Here is a 17,958-nt window from a genome sequence, read left to right as displayed (position 1 = left end):
TTGGGGTAGTTTTGCGAGTAGAACATGATTTCACAACTTGCATAATTATTTGACGTAGTTTTACGTGCCGAACGCCTAGTTTAAAGTGCTGTCCTATTTTGTTCCGTCCCGTATTTATTTTTCTTGCGGACCGGATTGCTCGAGTGCCTTAGATAAAATGCCTATGTTGTAGGGACTATTTATCCATGTATTTTAGAGCGGTCAATTGTTTTTTTACGTGTAGGGATTTGCCGGTAATTTATTTTCCCGCGTATAGGTTATATTTCTCGCATTTAAGTGCGGCATTATTTTGTGTCGCAAACCCCATATATTTTATATGTTTCTGGGGTAGAAAAATCCCATGGATTTTTCTGTGCAATTAGTTTTAGCATTAGAGGAAGTTAGTTCGCGAGATATTTTGCTAAAATGCCCTTTTGTTTAATTCGTAGGATTTATTCCGTGCCTCGTTTGAATTAGTTGTCAACTAGGGAGTTCTTCTTAGATGTTTTGTTTAGCCCCTGGTATTTTTGTTTGCAATAGAAATGCATGTTTAGGTGTGGTTTGCTTGCTCTCAAGTTGCTAGAAATAGTGCTGTTTTGGAGGAGCTGAAATATTTCTAAGTCTGGAATTCTGTTATATTTTGTTGATGTCTTGTCTTGCTTGCATCTTGTGATCTGTAGCTCGTTTGAGGTTGGTCCAATGGAGTTATGTGTACCCCTTGTGTTTCTCTAGCATGCTGTAAATTTTCATGCCATTTGAAGACCTGTAGCTTAGGATTTTGCTGCTGTCAATATTGCTTCAGATCGAAAACTGCACTTTAATGAGGTGTAATTTTCACTAAGTCTGAAATGGTGTGTGAGATGTCATTTTGTGTCTTCTTTTCCTAGTGATCCTTGCTGCCATGCTAGTTGTTGTTAGTTGTTTGTAGTAGTGCTTCTTGCCCTCTTTCGTGCCATGCCTTGCTTGACTTTATCGGAGTTGTGTAGCTCGTAGTTGTGGGGCGTAGAATATGCTATGTGGCTGATTTTGGCAGATTGTAGTCATTTCTTATTTTGCTCGTAGTTGTTGAACCATAGCTCCGATTTTATCGTGTCTTACATGAAACTTGCATAGAATCTCGTGTAGTTTCTTTTTCCCTTGCTGGTTGGATGTTTTGAAGTGCTCGTAGCCGTCGTTGCACACATTTTGCATTCTTGCCATCATATCTTGCGGTGCTTGTATCTTTTGATCCGTAGCTCCGTTGGAGATGTTCTTTATGTGTAGGTTGCTTGAAATGACGCGTAGAATCACGTGAACCTACTTGTTTTGCTGTTTAACAACCAATTAAATGCATTAGTTCAGATCTGGACAGAATTGTAAATTAACATGTGAGGTCGTCTCGGAGGTGCTATATGTCATTTCCGGCCTCATTTAAAATGCCTAGATAGGTAGTTTAATTACGCTTCACCTCTTGCCATGTTTAACCACATTTAATATGGCCGAGTATCTAATCGGTATAGAACTAAATAATTAACGTGGAGTTTCGTCAATATGCAACTCGTTGCATATTGAACTTCACTTAATGTGTAGTGTTTGATTGTGTGGATTGTCATGCCGTGACTTGCATGTATTCAACTGCTCATGCATCATATGTGTTGTGCATCATGTGGTGAATTCGTGTGTTAATTCGTGTTTCCGGTTTGCTTCGTCTCGATAGAGTTCCGCAAGCGTGTCGGATGTGAGGACCCGTTCGACTACGTCGGTTCGTCTGCTTCACGGAGGCATTCTTCTTCCAAGCGGGATCTCAGGCAAATGATCATTTCCTCAGATACCATTACTATCATTGCCATGCTAGTTTACCGTTTCTGTCGATTATGTCTCGTTGCCTACCACCTGTTAAATATCAGCCTCTCAACAATGCCATGAAACCTTCAACCTGTTCAACCTAGCAAACCACTGATTGGCTATGTTACTGCTCGCTTAACCCTGTTGTTAGCGTTGCTAGTTGCAGGTGCAGTTGCTTCCATGTGATAACATGGGTTCCTTGTTATATCATCATATTAAATGCTATTTAATTTAATGCACCTATATACTTGGTAAAAGGTGGAAGGCTCGGCCTTTCTAGCCTGGTGTTTTGTTCCACCTTTGCCCCCTTAGTTTTCGGCTACCAGTGTTATGTTCCATAATTGAGCGCTCCTAACACGATCGGGGTTGTTATGGGGACCCCCTTGATAATTCGTTTTAGATTAAAGCTGGTCTGGCAAGGCCCAACTTTGGTACTACATTTGCCTAATAACCTAATAATAATGCATAGGGACCCGCCGGCACCCGCGGAGTAATTTAATCAACCCCCGGGCCAGTGCTCCTCATGAGTGTTGGTCCCACCTGAGCGATGTCCGGCGCCCCTCTGGTCACCCGGAGGTTTAGCGATCCCGACGTCTAGCTCATCCGTTGTTGTGGTAACTGTTGGTATTTGCATGACCGAGTGAGTCATATGGCCGAGTGGTTGACTGTCATCCGAGTGGATGGAATGTACTTGTCTGAGTGGATCCGTACCGAGTGGATTAGATGTTGTCATGATCTAGTAGGAATTTCCCTTGTAGTCCTTAAACTAATAATGAGGTGCCCTTGGGTAGGACGTATTGGTCGGACCTATGACCCTACCCTAGGGCTATATCCCCGTCATTAGCCCCCGAATGGATCAGGGTCCGAGTGGTGAAGGTGTCGATGTAAATCTTGTAGCAGCAGACCGAACTTGAACGTGCTTCAGGGCCTTGTAAAATTATGTGTTGATTGAAGTCTTCATCATTCGCCCTGATCGATTCCGCTGAGTAGTACGTCCGAGTGAACTTAAGAATTGAAGTAGATCCGAGTGACCAAGAGGATCTTGAGACTCTGACTGACTGCTGGTAGTCGGTTGGAATCTGTTGAATCTGTTGAACTTGGATGTTGTTGGTGGACCTGACCAAGCAGAATGTTTCTTTTTTGTATTTCTCTTCCTGTGGGGGCACGCTCAGTGCACCCACTGGGTGTAGTCCCCGAGCCTCTGTCGGACTAGATGAGTCTAGCAGAGGGTTTAAGACTTCCACTGCTTGTCATGTTGAATGTTTGTTGAATCTGCATTATATGATTTCTGGATCAAAGTCAAGTCTCCGAGTGTATTTTTTAACTTAGGCGATACGGGGTCGCAGCTAAGTTCCCGAGTGTGGAGCGTGTCTGTACTCGGAGTAGTTTTAACTTAGGCGATACAGAGTCGCAGCTAAGCCTCCGCGTGTGGAGCATGTCCAAACTCGGAATTGTTTTTAACTTAGGCGATACAGAGTCGCAGCTAAGCCCCCGAGTGTGGAGCATGTCCGCACTCGGAGTTGTTTTTAACTTAGGCGATACGGAGCCGCAGCTAAGTCCCCAAGTGTGGAGCGTGTCCGCACTCGGAGTTGTTTTTAATTTAGGCGATACGGAGTCGCAGCTAAGTCTCCGAGTGTGGAGCATGTCCGCACTCGGAGTTGTTTTTAACTTAGGTGATACGGAGTCGCAGCTAAGCCTCCGAGTGTGGAGCATGTACGCACTCGGAGTTGTTTCTAACTTAGGCGATACAGAGTCGTAGCTAAGTCCCCGAGTGTGGAGCATGTCCGCACTCGGAGTTGCTTTTAACTTAGGCGATACGGAGTCGCAGCTAAGTCCCCAAGTGTGGAGCGTGTCCGCACTCGGAGTTGCTTTTTAACTTAGGCGATGCGGAGTCGCAGCTAAGTCCCCAAGTGTGGAGCGTGTCCGCACTCGGAGTTGTTTTTAATTTAGGCGATACGGAGTCGCAGCTAAGTCTCTGAGTGTGGAGCATGTCTGCACTCGGAGTTGTTTTTAACTTAGGCGGTATGGAGTCGCAGCTAAGTCCCCGAGTGTGGAGCATGTCCGCACTCGGAGTATTTTTTAACTTAGGCGATACGGAGTCGCGGCTAAGTCCCCGAGTGTGGAGCATGTCCGCACTCGGAGTTGTTTTTAACTTAGGCGATACGGAGTCGCAGCTAAGTCCCCGAGTGTGGAGCATGTCCGCACTCGGAGTTTCTTTTTAACTTAGGCGATACGGAGTCGCAGCTAAGTCCCCGAGTGTGGAGCGTGTCCGTACTCGAAGTGGTTTTAACTTAGGCGACATGGAGTCGTAGCTAAGCTGAGCGGTGGCGCGCGGGGCAGCTGAATGATGAAGACGTGCCACACGGAGTGGCGATGCGCATGGCATCCGAGTGAGGTAGACGATTCTGGCTGAGTGGCAACGCGTGGGGCAGCCAAGTGATGTATGTCGAGGAGGCGTCCGACCCACTGACGGCACGCGGGGCGGCCGTGTCCACCACGTCATTGCGGGGGCTTCCGAACACGTGAAAACGCATGAATGATCGTTGCGGCGACTGAGCCTGAGCAGCGACGAGGATGGCGCACGGATGCGTTGAGTAACCTGTGTATGAAAAATAGCACAAGCAAGCATAAAAAATTATCAAAGTAATATGATCTTTTCTGAAATAGTTCGTGTAAATTGCACCCATAGACACCCGCTGGGTGTGCCACGTGATTGTTGGTTCGGAACCCGCAAGAGTCTAAAAGAGTGAAGGATCCGGCTGAACTCGTTTGAGTACTGGACCCAAACGAAGCGAAAGTGAAGTGTTCCCACATAAAAATAAACAACCGAGTGCAGAGGTACACTCAGTGGCGTGGCCTTCGAGTGAACGTCATGTGCGACTTCCTCGACACTCGGTAATGTAGAAACGATTATTTAATAGAATGCAGTCTGTGAAAAAAATGACTTAGCTGCCTGATGACGTGCGGGGCGGTCGAGCGAAGTGGACACGTCCGGCTGAGTGGCGACGTGTTGGGCGGTCAAGCGATGAAGACGCGTCTATCTGAGTGGCGACACGCGGGGCGGCCAAGTGACGACGCGTAGAGCAACCAGGTGATGAAGGAGCCTCCAGCCGAGTGACGACGCGCGAAGCTGCTGAGTGACGAAGGAGCGTCCAATCGAGTGGCGGCACGCGGAGCTGCCGAGTGACGAAGGAGTCTCCAACCGAGTGAGGATGGCGTGTCTTGCTGACTCGCGATGCGCGAAGCTACCGAGTGCTGACGACGGGTCCGACTGAGGGACGGCGCGCAGGGCGGCCGAGCGCTGACGACGCGTCCGACTGAGTGACAGCATGCATGGCGGCCGAGTCACTGCATGTTGGTCATCTGTATGCAAAATTCATCTGAAATAATTTCTGCGTGTCATCGTGTTAGTAGCTCGAATGAACATTCCGTCTCAATAAACTATTGTTCGGAGACAATGACGGACGAGTGGCCATTAGTAGCAAATGTAGCTGTGAATATTTTTGGATGGATTAAGTGTCCTGTACATATGCTAATTTGTAACGATTAAAGACGTTACGCATGCATGCATGCATGATTACCTGGCGTTTTATTTGGCTCATTTGATGAGGCACTTAATGAGGCAGTCAAATAACGCCTCGTAAAGTTATGCACGGATGCTATTTTGGCCCACTTGGTGAGGCGCTTAATGAGGCAGCCAAATAACTCCTCGTAACGTTATGCATGCATGTAGGATTACCTGGTGACTCACCTGATGAGGCGCTTAATAAGGCAGCCGAATAACTCCTCGTAGAATTATTTACTCCCTTCTGTTTCTTCTCCTGCCACCTGGATGTGCCCTTAATCAACGGGGAGGTGACCCGCCCATGTTGCATGATAGAGGATGCACGAGCGAGAGGGACGGGCGGTTGGTGAGCTCGACATGCGTGATTCTCTCGATCCTGAAACACGTTTGCAGCGACGAGAGCTCTCCCAGCCCACGATCGAGCCCGAGGGAGGAGCCACCACATGCGGGTGGGCGCTTTCCCTGCGCCTCCCTCGCGGAGTTTGCTGCTGAGACGTTGATGCCGGAGGAAGGATTCGCCACGTGCGCAGTCCAAGCGTGGGAGTTGAGGGCCGACGCAGCTAAGGCCGAGGCCGACGCGACCACTGATGGTCGCGTTTCACTGCTCGGGGAGCCGGAGCTGTGCGTCGTAGCCGTGCCTTATCACCCGAGGAACCGGGTCGACCGCCGGTCGTCGTGCTCGCTGGCCGAGGAACAAGACCGAGCGTTCGCGGCTGTGCATGTGAGGTCGCTTAGCGACGCCGTCACAGATGAGGCCGGAGATCACGACGAGCGGGCGGCGGAGTTTCATCATCCGGAACCAAGCCACCTAAACGGTGGCAGTGGAGGGGAACAACGGCGGCGGCGGTGATGAGAGGAGCTTCATCGCCGGTCACCACCTTCCCTTGAGATTCAGTTGGGATCCCGCCGGCGTCTGCTCGTACTATCGGGAGCCCGCGCCCTGCCGAGCTTCAGCCGGAGCCTCCTCGCTGCAGCAGGAGAGCCGGGCGGCCGAGCTTCAGCGGTAGTCGCCGCGCCTCCGGGATGTAGCAGGAGCGGTGGGTCGCCGAGCTTCTGCGGAAGCCGCCACCAAGATGGGGGCCAAGGTTCCATCGTCGGCATCCTGTAGGTTTGTCACTCCACTCTACTCCGGGTTTGTATGAGCTCATGTATATACAGAAGGAAACAAACCATCGTTAGATCATTGTTTGATTGTAAAGAGAACGAGATGAGATGAACAACTCCCTGATTCTTCTGTATGATGAATATTTTGTGCTCCCGTAGATGGAGTGATGTCCGGAACATCCTGGATCAAATTCTCCATCGATGATTGTTAATCAGCGGACGAAGATTGAAAAAATAAAACCATTTGCATCATGGCTCGATAGACGCCATGCCCCACGGTGGGCGCCAAATGTCGTGGTAACGATTCCGACAATAGAAAGAGGGTAGGATAACGGAGCATGATCTATCAAGATGCACATGGGTGACACGGTGGTTTTAGCGAGTTCAGGCCTCTCATAGTGGAGATAACAACCTTACGTCTCGTGCTCCGGAGAGGCTTTGTTTTGTCTGTCATGGACATGAGTTACATGGTATAGAGAGAGCCAGAGCTCCAGGCAAGGAATGAGCCCGCTGGGGGAGAAGAAGAAGAAGAAGATGTCTCTAGCTATGTGGAGGGGGGTGGCTTATATAGAGTGCGCCACCCCCTCACCTCTTATGTTACAAGATGAGGCATTGATGCCATAACGTCAGCCTACTACAGATGTCTTGCCGACTGTTGGTATTTGCATGACCGAGTGAGTCATACGGCCGAGTAGTTGACTGTCATCCGAGTGGATGGAATGTACTTGTCTGAGTGGATCCGTACCGAGTGGATTAGATGTTGTCACGATCTAGTAGGAATTTCCCTTGTAGTCCTTAAACTAATAATGAGGTGCCCTTGGGTAGGACGTATTGGTCACACCTATGACCCTACCCTAGGGCTATATCCCCGTCATCCGTCGTGTCCTGAGAATGAGGTACGCGACTCCTATCGGGATCGTCGACACGTCGGGCGGCCTTGCTGGATTAGTTTTACCTTTGATGAGATATCTTGTGCATCGGGATTCCGGTGATGCTTTGGGTAATCTCAGAGTTGAGGTTTTCCACTAGGGAATCCGACGAGATCGCGAGCTTCGTGATTGAGGATTTCTATGCGGCTTGTGGTAATTTGTGATGGACTAGTTGGAGCACCCCTGTAGGGTTAAATCTTTCGGAAAGCCGTGCCCCGGTTATGTGGCAACGTGGAAGCTTTGTTTAACACTGGTTCTAGATAACTTGAAGTTAACTTAATTAAAATATGCCCACTGTGTGCGTAACCGTGACTATCTCTTTCGTGAGTTCTTTCTCCGATCGAGGACACGGTGGGGTTATGCCTGACGTAGGTAGGTGTTCAGGATCATTCATTTGATCATCAGTAGTCACGTCCGTTATGCGTAGATCTTCCCCCCTCTTATTTCTTGTACTCGTAAGTTAGCCACCAAATAAATGCTTAGCCGCTGATGCAACCTCACCACTTAACCATGCCTCACCCATTAAGCTTTGCTAGTCTTGATACCGTTGGAAATGAGATTGTTGAGTCCCCTGTGGCTCACAGATTACTACAACACCAGTTGCAGGTACAGGTAAAGGTTACTTGACGCGAGCGCGTTGATTGTTCATTTGAAGTTGCTTCTTCTTCTTCTTCATCATCATCGATCTAGGATGGGTTCCAGGCCGGCAGCCTGGGATAGCAAGGATGGACGTCGTTCTTATTTTTCTCGTTTGTTTTCGTCTGTAGTCGGACCCTGCTCTTACTCTTGATGTTTATGTAATGTACTGATGTGACTCTAATGTAGCTTGTGGCGAGTGTAAGCCAACTCTGTATATATATCTCTTCTTTTCAGTACATGTACTTGTAACGATATCCATTCTTGCGACACGACAAGATGCGCTTCTATCCCTGACGAGGCCTTCGTGCCAAATTGAGGATAGGGTCGCATCTTGGGCGTGATAGCGTTGGTCCACAACTAGAGGAGAAACTCAATGCAACTATGGATGCTACGAACAAGCCATGTGATGACCAAGAAAATATTGACCCAAATGTGCAACTAACTAGTGAGTTTCTTAGTGCCGCAAAGCTCAAGAAAAAGGAGGTTCAATCAAAAAACTTGAGGAGAAAGAAAGGTTGGCTTGATAAGTTACTCAGGGGGAAGCGCAAACTAACTAAAGGTGCCTCATCCCAAAAAAAGCAGCAAAGGTATGTTCCCATCTATACATGATATATTGTTACCACTCATTCCTAGACTAAATAATGGAATTTTCATGATAGCAACAAAAGAAAAATGATGGTGCACAGCCTCAAGTAAGAGTGGAGAAGGATGATGGTGTACAACCTCAAGCAAATATCAGTTACACACAACTGTTGATGGCTCCCCCTGGTGGTTTTTATGATGAAGATCTGTTCTAACATGTATAAGCTTGTTAGATGGTATTTTGGACATTTTGACTAGTATTTTGGACAAAGATGACTATAGTATTTTGGATTTTGGGGGCTGACTATAGTCTTTCGTGGCCTAAGTGTGCAAGTAGATTGGCCTAATTTATGTACTTCAAGGATTATGTAAGAACAGATTGTTGTTGCCAAATTTGAGTTACTAATGCTCAAAGTTTGTACATTGTTCAATTCATTTTGATTTTATTTTCTAATTGATTGTATAACGAATGCCCCAGTTCAACTCTTCTTCAGTTCATTTTCGGTACTAAATTCTGCAGATTAAACACTTTATTGATGCTGTCTCTATTTTCATTTTACTGAATTTTGTATCCTGGAGTTGTCCGGTGCTAACTGCTAACTGAATTTGCTGTTAGTGTGTTGTACAGACATGTCCTGGAGGAGCAGCCGGAGGAGCTCGTCTCCCTTCCCCTTGGCGACGGGACCAGCAGCTCGCCTCGCGTCGTCGCGCGTGGAACAGAGGAAGGGGACGCCAGCCTTGAGGGGACGTGGTCGTCGGAGCTCGTCGGAGCGGGGCGGGAGGGCGGACGCGGTTGTCGGAGCAGGGCGGGAGGGCGGAGCGATCGTCGGAGCTCGTCGGAGCGGGGCGGGGATGAGAAGACGACGTGGGGCGGAGGGGATTGTCAGCGCCGTTTATCCAGTGGCCGCTGTCGGAGATCCCATGGCGCCCTTTCCCACGGCGGCGACGACGGCACAGCTCCACGACAGTTCCCGGATCACTGTCGCTTCGTTTCGGATCGAGCAGGTTGGTCCTATTTTTCGTTGACTCGCTGTAGTCCGTCGGATGGGGAGCAGATGGTGGATCGTGGGCCTCAGGGCACAGCGTGCCCTGCCTTGAGCGGGGCACGGGATCTCAGTCCAGCAGCATCTCGGCGCGGATGCGTGTCAACGCGACCGAGGAGGCTTCGATTGGTACTCGCGCACGGCAAACGCCCTGCCTTGGTACTTGCGCAATCCCGGCCCCGGTGCCGCCAGAAACGGCGGAATGGACGTGATAAAAATGTGATTGGTAAAGCAACCCAACCTCTTAAACTTGTTTCAAATATTCGGGATACGAGGACGATGTTAATCCTTTTAGACGCATCCGCGCACGCCTGGTCAATCCGTCACGTAGGATGTGATCCCATCCCGGATCATCTTTTCTATTTCTTTATTCATTTTTTTCGCTTTTTTTCTTCTTCACCAGTCACGTACAAGTGATCGGACATATGAGGAAAAATATGAGAGGTGCGGCTGCGCAGACAAAAAAAGTAGGGTTTAAAATGGACACGCCCGGTCACTGATCGGTCATGTCCGTGGGAGTTTGAGGGGCCAAATTTGCAAGTTCCGGTTGTAGAGCATCTACAGCCGGACTCCTTATATCTGTCTGAAACGCCTCGACGGGCCATTCGAGCGGTGGATATGGGGCGTTCGGGCATGCCCGTCACGTCAGTCTAGTCCGCGATGGTCCGCATTGACCCTATATATATTTGTCTTCATCCCCTCATCGGATCAAACCCTAGCTACTTTACTTTCCTTCTCTCCACTCCCACACGCCACCCAAGTTCATTTTTGGCGATCTCCGGACTTCTTCGGCATGGTGGGCAGCGGATCCGAGTCCTTCATCTCCAGATCCATCTATCACGAGCTCATCCCACGCGACCCCGAGGAGGAGATGGTCGTCCGGCTTGCGCTTCGCCGTTCCCGGGAGGCGGTCGCCCGACGGCAACACTCGGACTCACAACATCGGGAATCTATTGAATCAGCACAACCGATGCTTGGATCCGGCGTCGCTGCCTCACCGAAGACGGTGCGGTCCATCTGGCGTCCGAACGTTGTGGCAGACGTGCAACCCCTCTGTTGGCGCGCCGAGGATGCACCATGGGCGTCCTCAGACGCTATCATGGCGCGGAGTGCCCACTATGCCATGCATCAGACATGGGAGGCGACGGGAGCCATTGCGGCGATGGACGTTGGAGAGGTGGAGTCACATTCTCCGCGTTCCGTACAATGCACCGGGCGGGCGCCGCAACCACATCATGATGGACATCTTCTCCTTTCAGGGTTACGAGCTCCGACGAGGAAGAGTAAGGCATGGGAGACGGTAGGAGCTCGACTCTCGTGAGCCGGCTAGTGTTCCATGTCCTACTCTACTTCACCGGTGACCGGACCGACACTACAAGGGGCGAAGCTGGCTGCTGGGCATGGACATGGCGGAATTAGATGAGCTCCGCTTGTATTAGGTTTATGTTGTATGTAATAATATAGATTTGAAGTTTCTAATTTAAGGCAACCGGTTGTAAAATGCATTATTTGAGGACTGTGCATGCGTTTGAGTGGTCGGATTTATCAAATACGGTTGTAAATGCTCTTAGAGTATCTAAATTAGGGCTTTGCAAAACTGATATCGGAGACTGTCTCGTGCATCCATGGACACTGACATCTTAAGTCTTAAATTTGATGATCTGCATTCAGATACCTCATATGATAAACCATAAATCCATATAAAAGCATGCACGTAGATCAACTATTCTATACTATCCTAATCCTCATTGGAGATGCCCGCTATCTTCGTGCCCGGCTCCGGGTACATGGATGGCAGCTGCAGCTCAGGCTACCCCGCCTCCGCTTTCTCTACATCTTCCTCTGCCTCCGAGTCGAGTTCGACACAAAGAGCATCGTTCGCCGCCCGCTCCTGCAGGATGAAGTGCCGGTTTGCCTCCACATAGGCCTCATCCTAGATGGACTATAGCATGGCATGCTACTCCATCATCTCGTCCGCTTGGGCGACCGCGAACTCCACCTCCGCGTCTTCCATGTTGAAGCCCGTAGCCGGAGCCAGGTCCCTCCTCGTATTCATGTCCTTCATTGGAACTGGATATTGCTGCTGCTCCTCCTTCTTTTACTCCGGATCTGACGAGTCCGTAGGCAGGCCGACAGTGATGAGGGCGGAACGCCTCGTCCGGTTTTGCTCCTCGATCTGGAAGCGGCGTTCCGACTTGAGCATTTCTTGTGTAGTCTTCTTCTGTCGGGCGATTGCGAAGCCGGGCAACGTGGGATGAACAGCGGAGTGGAAGATAGGATGTGGATGGGCTCGAGCTGGCGGTACGGAGAGGGAGGTGGATTTGGCTAGGGTTAGGGGACGCCAACCGGTTAAATAGCTGGATTTGGCCTCGGACGGCGAGCCGACGTGGTGTCACATGGCGTTCACACCCACATCGAAGGTGTTGTACGTCGGACCGTCCGGTTTTCGGCCGACTTCGCGTAGGACCCCTTCGTTAGTCCGGCATGACGGACACGTCCAAACGTGCTTGGGCGCCCCATATCCTCGCCTTGGGATGGATATATCGAATTTCGGTAAGGCCAGATGCTTGAGGTCCATTTGAAGAGCGTGTCTGGATTGCTTTTTTGTGATCGAATATGATTAGGTCATCTGTTTGGACGTTTAAGACGGGTTTGAGACCTTCGACTATAGATACTCTTAGACATATTCAACTATGACCCTGAAAATTTCTCTCGCACCCGATGTTACAACCACATGAGGAAGATATGCAACCGGCAGAGGCGCCGTGTCAGCCATGGCCGTGCTTGGCGGGGATCCGACGATGACGACGCAACGACGAGGAAAATGGTTGAGACGGGCAGCAAGCCAGCAACGCGCGGGGATCCGGTGCTCGTCGGGAAAGAAAGGGCGAAGAGATCAGACGGTTCAGCAGCGCTCGATCTGGGGGCTTTCTCCGTCACGACTATTTTCTCGTGTTTCCACCTAGCGAAGAAAGAAAAAACTTGACTATTTGTCCGACTTTGGGACATGGTTCACTGGGTGGGCCCCAGGACTGGACCCCGCGCCGGTGGCGTGGGCTGGCAGATCGCACCATGCGGTCGCCGTCGGCCGGCACTGCTCGCGCGCGCGTCTCCACTGCGGCCTGCGGGTCGACTTCCTCCGGTGATGTGGCGCCATTTATTGCCATTCCCCGCATCCTCCCACCCATCCATCCATCCATCCATCCTGGTGCTGCAGTGTGTGGCTTCGTCGCCGATAGCTTCGCCAGCAGGCCGGTGAGCTTCCCAGGAGTCGCCGCCTCCGCTTGACTTGCCACAGGTCCGGTGGTTTCGATCTCCGTGTTGCCCGTTGCGCCTATACTCCTATCCCCATGGTTTGATTTCGGGTTTTCGTCCTCGGATTTTGCAGCTTCCCCTCCGAACTCTGAGCTCTGAAGCCGAGCAGGGAGGTGCTCCCGGAGAGCCGCCGGCGCACAGCCCAGCGCGAGCTAGCAATCGAGGATGGAGATCGTGACGGGGGCCATGAGCACCCTCCTGCCCAAGCTGGGCAGCATGCTCAAGGAGGAGTACAACCTGCACAGGAAGGTGAGGGGCGAGATCCTGTTCCTCACTGCCGAGCTGGAGAGGATGGAGGCCGCTCTCGTCGAGGTTTCAGAGGCCCCGGTTGACCACCCCCCTAGTAAACTCGTCAGGCTTTGGGCCAGGGACGTCAAGGACCTGTCGTACGAAATCGAGGACAGCGTCGACAGATTCATGGTGCATCTCGACGGCCGTGCGGAGGAGAAGGCGCAGAGCTTCATGGGTTTCATCCACAGGGGCATCGACCTGTTGACGAGGGCCAAGACGCGCCACAAGATCGGCACCGAGGTCAGGCACATCAAGAGCCGCATCACGGAGGTCAGCGCACGGCGCGATAGGTATAAGGTTGACAAGGCTGTTGAACAGCCTGTCGTCACAAGCGTTGATAGCCTTCGCCTGTCGGCTCTCTACAAAACGGAGACGGAGCTCGTCGGCACCGAAGAGAAGATCCGAGAGCTAGTCGAGACGATGACCGAGGAGGTGGACGAGGCGTCGAAGCAGCAGCTCAAGATTGTCTCCATTGTTGGTTTCGGGGGGTTAGGCAAGACAACTCTTGCTAATGCGGTGTATCAGAAGCTTAAATCACAATTCGATTGCGGGGCTTTTGTTTCCGTGTCTCTTAATCCGAACATGGAGAAGATTTTCAAAAACATTCTTCATCAACTTGACAAGCACAGGTATAGTAGCATCAATGAAGCGATGTGGGGTGAAGCACAACTCATCGGCGAGCTAAGGGATTTTCTTCTAAACAAGAGGTACGAATCTAAGCATCAACTTTACCATTTAACTTGTTAAACTTTATGAGTTTAGCATGTCATCGATGCTTGCTCAACTGATATCCAGTTTTGGGTGCGGTCCATGTTCCTAGCAGTGGAACAACTTCAGGAGGTCTTTGGTTCAAGTTCCTGTAGAAATAAAGATATAAGAAATTAAAATTCTACTTTGTATGTTAAAACTTTCATATCTGAACTTCAATTTTAAACTTCAGTGCAGTTTTTAATGGTTTGAATAACAGGAGTTGAACTAGGCTTAAAAGGTTTTACAGAGCTAGTCCATGTTACATAAGTTGTTACTCCCTCCGTCCTATAATATAAGATGTTATTACAACCAATGTTCTCATAGATTGGTTGTAATAACATCTTATATTATGGGGAGGGAGTAGTAGATATTTCTATTATTTGCTTGACTTCTTTTCTCATCAAAGATATTCAGTCAATAAGTATATCACCCAAATAAGCATGTCACAGGTTTTAGTGTTCTTAGCATTCTTAAATTATGATCCTTTACTAATATTCTTTTCTAAATAATTATATCCCCTTGAGTACTAATGAGGTTTAGTTTAACCGTAAACAATTGGATCCAATTCAAGGCAGCCCATATGCTGTCTGTCCTCAGTTTCTATCTTCATTATTTCCGATATTCGTAATTTCTTTTGTTCTAACTCGGTTCTCATATGTGAGCAATTAGATGTTGACTATATACCGACATTACATCAGAACTAAGTTATTTCCTTTCCTGTTGATACGCTTTCACTTGTGTGCGCTTGTCAAAAGAGAAGTTCATATATGGATTGCTAATGTATGGTCCTTTGGTATCCTTTTGTAGGTATTTCATTGTGATTGATGACATATGGAACATTTCTGTATGGAAGACAACCAGACATGCTTTCATTGAGAACAGATGTGGAAGTAGAATAATCACAACAACTCGTATTTTTGATGTTGCCAAACAAGTTGGTAGTGTTTATGACCTAAAGCCTCTTTCTCCTATCGACTCAAGAAAGTTATTCCACCAAAGGATATTTGGTGTTGAAAATCCTCCGATTCAATTAGCTGAAGTATCTGAGAACATTCTAAAGAGATGTGGTGGAGTACCATTAGCTATCATGACAACAGCTAGTATGTTAGCTACTAAAAGAGGAAATGATTGGTCCAAGGTGTACCAATCTATGGGTTCCGGGCCACAAGATAGTTCTGATATGCAGGACATGAGAAGGATATTGTCAGTCAGTTACTATGACCTACCTGCACATCTAAAGACATGTTTATTGTTTATCAGTGTGTATCCAGAGGGTTATACCGTTGTAGCTGAAGATTTAATATGGCAATGGATTGGTGAAGGTTTTGTTCAGGAAGAACATGGGAAGAACTTGTATGAAGTAGGAGAGGAATACCTTGCTCAGCTTATTAACAAAAGCTTGATTCAACCTGTAGATATTGGGTCTGATAATAAAGTGAGTTCTTGTCGTGTGCATGATATGGTGCTTGACCTCATCACTTCCCTTTCAAGCGAAGAGAACTTCCTAACAACAGTAGGTGGTCTGCAGCCTGTGTCTACATCAAGTAAGATACATCGACTGTCTGTACAAACCAGGAATGAAGATGATTTAAAAAGGCTGGCAACCATGGGCTTGTCTCATGTAAGATCACTTTCTGTATTTGGGCAAGATATCAATTTACTTCCAGCCCTCTCAAGCTTTCCAGTCATACGTGCATTGGATTTAAGTTACTGTCTGGATGTGGATAACCATCATGTCAAGATTATATGCAATCTGCTTCACTTGAGGTATTTACGGTTGTGCAATACATCCATAACTGAGATCCCAGAAGAGATTGGGAATCTGCAGTTCTTGCAGGTACTGGACATAAGTCAGACTGGAATAGAAGCGTTGCCGCCAGAATTTGTTCGGCTAACGCAACTAGTGTACCTGCATATTGACAGGTGGACCAAGCTGCCAGATCAGTTTGGGGGTCTAAAATCTCTGCAAGATTTTCCAGTTATCCCCACTATCACGTCTGCATCGATGCTCCATGATGTAGGGAAGCTGACGAAACTGAGAAACCTTCTTATCAGTTTTGATGAATGGAACGAGAGCTACGAGGGACCTTTCTGCCGGTGTCTCTCGAATCTGGTCAATCTTAAAACGATAAAGATAATCGGTGCCCATCTCGGCATAGACTCCGGAAGTGACTATTTGTCGCCGCGGCCTCGGTACATTCAGACCATTCATCTGATCAACAACATCAACTGTGCACTGCCAAGATGGATGTCCTCTCTGTCCTGCCTCTCATTCCTTGTAATCCATGGCCTAAGAACACTGCGAGTGGAGGACCTTCGAGTCCTTGGGAGCATACCAGCGTTGAGTTATCTTGACATATGGGTCGTCGAGCACACACAAGAGAGACAAGATAGGTTGGTGATCGACAGTGGCCATCCATTCCATTGTCTAACGACCCTCAAGATCGCCAGTCGTGTCATGGAGCTGCGGTTTGCCCAGGGAGCCACACAGAAGCTCCAAACCCTTAAGCTACGGTTCTCGGTGCGGCATACGCTGGATCAGTTTGGCGATTTGGGTTTCGGCCTGGAGAACGTCTCTTCGCTTGAGCACGTGTATGTTGGGAGGTGGTCCAAGCCCGAGCCCGGGGAGGTGGAGGCTGCGGAGGCTGCAATAGGAGAAGCGCTCGGCATGAATCCCAACAAGCCGACACTCAAGTTCAGCAAGGTAAATGTACTGATTCACCCTTCAAAGTAAGGCATGTTTAAATAGTACTTCCTCCGTCCCACGATATAAGAGTGTTTTCTACACTAGCGTCAAAAGACGCTCTTATATAATGAACGGAGGGAGTACTAGTTATCTGTGCCAGCATTTTGTCTTTCTTTAGCTTGCTTGTATATTGAATTCTTACTTCATCTACTTAACTTTTGTGTTGCATTTGAAGTGGCGATGATGGCGCCGGAGTAGCAAGCTTGCCAATATATACGGAGGACACAGAAAGAAGAAGCGATGAAGACATGTGAAGTAACTACTTACTCCCTCCGTCCCAAAATGTAAAAAACGTCTTACATTTTAGGACGGAGGGAGTAGTATTTTCCTGGCCATTAGTTGAGACCTTATAGCAGTGTTCCTATTTTTTGCCATTTTTATTTATGTAGCAGTGTGTATTTCTCTTTCCAAAGTACCGTCCGGCTTCTCTACTAGCTATTTTTGCTTTCCAATGAATAATTTGTTGCAGAGATAATCCACACGGGGCGATGGCACATAGCAATGTTCTTCTCTTCTTTGATCTTCTTGCCATCTGCTTATGTTTATCAGTGCTGTAACAAGATGTTGGTTTTTCTTTTGAATGGTCAGCAGGAGCTCTGCTCATTCTCATTCGAAAAATGAGCTCTGCCCATTCTATTAGAAAGAGAACAAGACACAAAGTTTAACTTACATACAAATTAGCAAAAAGAAAGAAAAAAAAACACCCTGATACGGTCAATTAGCCATTGTCATCATGAGCCAACCTATGGCTATGTCGTTGCAGTTCTGGCTATACCGTCTGCCTTAGAGCATCTCTAGCAGATCCCCTTAGTTCGCGGTTTCCCTCGGATAATTAAGGGCCAAAAGTAGCTGCGGCAGAACAGAAACCTCAAATGGACCTTTAAAATTTGAAAATAAAATTTGCCGTGAAGCAGTAGAACTAGGTGCATCCATACATAGTTCATTTCTACATATAGTAGATCGGATGCGGCGGCGGAGATCATCAAATGTCATCGTCGAAGGTGAGGTTGACGAAGATGGCATCCTTCGCGGCGCCACGCGGCCATGTTGTCGTCAAAATCGTGCGCCTTCGCAAGCCCTTACTCGTACAACAAGGCGTCGAGTTCCTTGCCCCGACGGCGGCCCTGCGCCTCCTCCTCCCGTGCACTGTGCGCGAGGATGGCCGCCTCGATGGCGTCCGCATAGGTAGGG

At 48.7% G+C, this 17,958-nt stretch overlaps 1 protein-coding gene across 1 annotated transcript; it reads left to right on the top strand.

The window, feature by feature from the left end:
- The first annotated feature begins 12,719 nt into the window (after positions 1 to 12,719).
- Positions 12,720 to 17,285, top strand: LOC123398679 (disease resistance protein RGA5-like). The gene is made up of 4 exons (XM_045093127.1): positions 12,720 to 12,963; positions 13,054 to 13,978; positions 14,829 to 16,725; positions 16,943 to 17,285. Exons 2-4 carry the CDS (start codon positions 13,146 to 13,148, stop codon positions 16,949 to 16,951), a joined length of 2,739 nt encoding a protein of 912 aa, XP_044949062.1. The 5' UTR covers positions 12,720 to 12,963; positions 13,054 to 13,145; the 3' UTR covers positions 16,952 to 17,285.
- The last annotated feature ends 673 nt before the right edge of the window (positions 17,286 to 17,958 follow it).

This window comes from Hordeum vulgare, chromosome 5H (assembly GCF_904849725.1).
Source record: "Hordeum vulgare subsp. vulgare chromosome 5H, MorexV3_pseudomolecules_assembly, whole genome shotgun sequence".
In the NCBI taxonomy this organism is placed as follows: Eukaryota; Viridiplantae; Streptophyta; class Magnoliopsida; order Poales; family Poaceae; genus Hordeum; species Hordeum vulgare.
The sequence above is the reverse complement of the archived record's forward strand: the minus strand, read 5'-3'. Positions and strand labels throughout refer to the sequence as shown.

Bases quoted from the DNA above. Each gene is read 5' to 3' on its own strand.
- LOC123398679 (XM_045093127.1), top strand. From the start codon at position 13,146: ATGGAGATCGTGACGGGGGCCATGAGCACCCTCCTGCCCAAGCTGGGC. The intron at 13,979-14,828 runs GTACGAATCTAA...ATCCTTTTGTAG, and splicing joins GATTTTCTTCTAAACAAGAG to GTATTTCATTGTGATTGATG.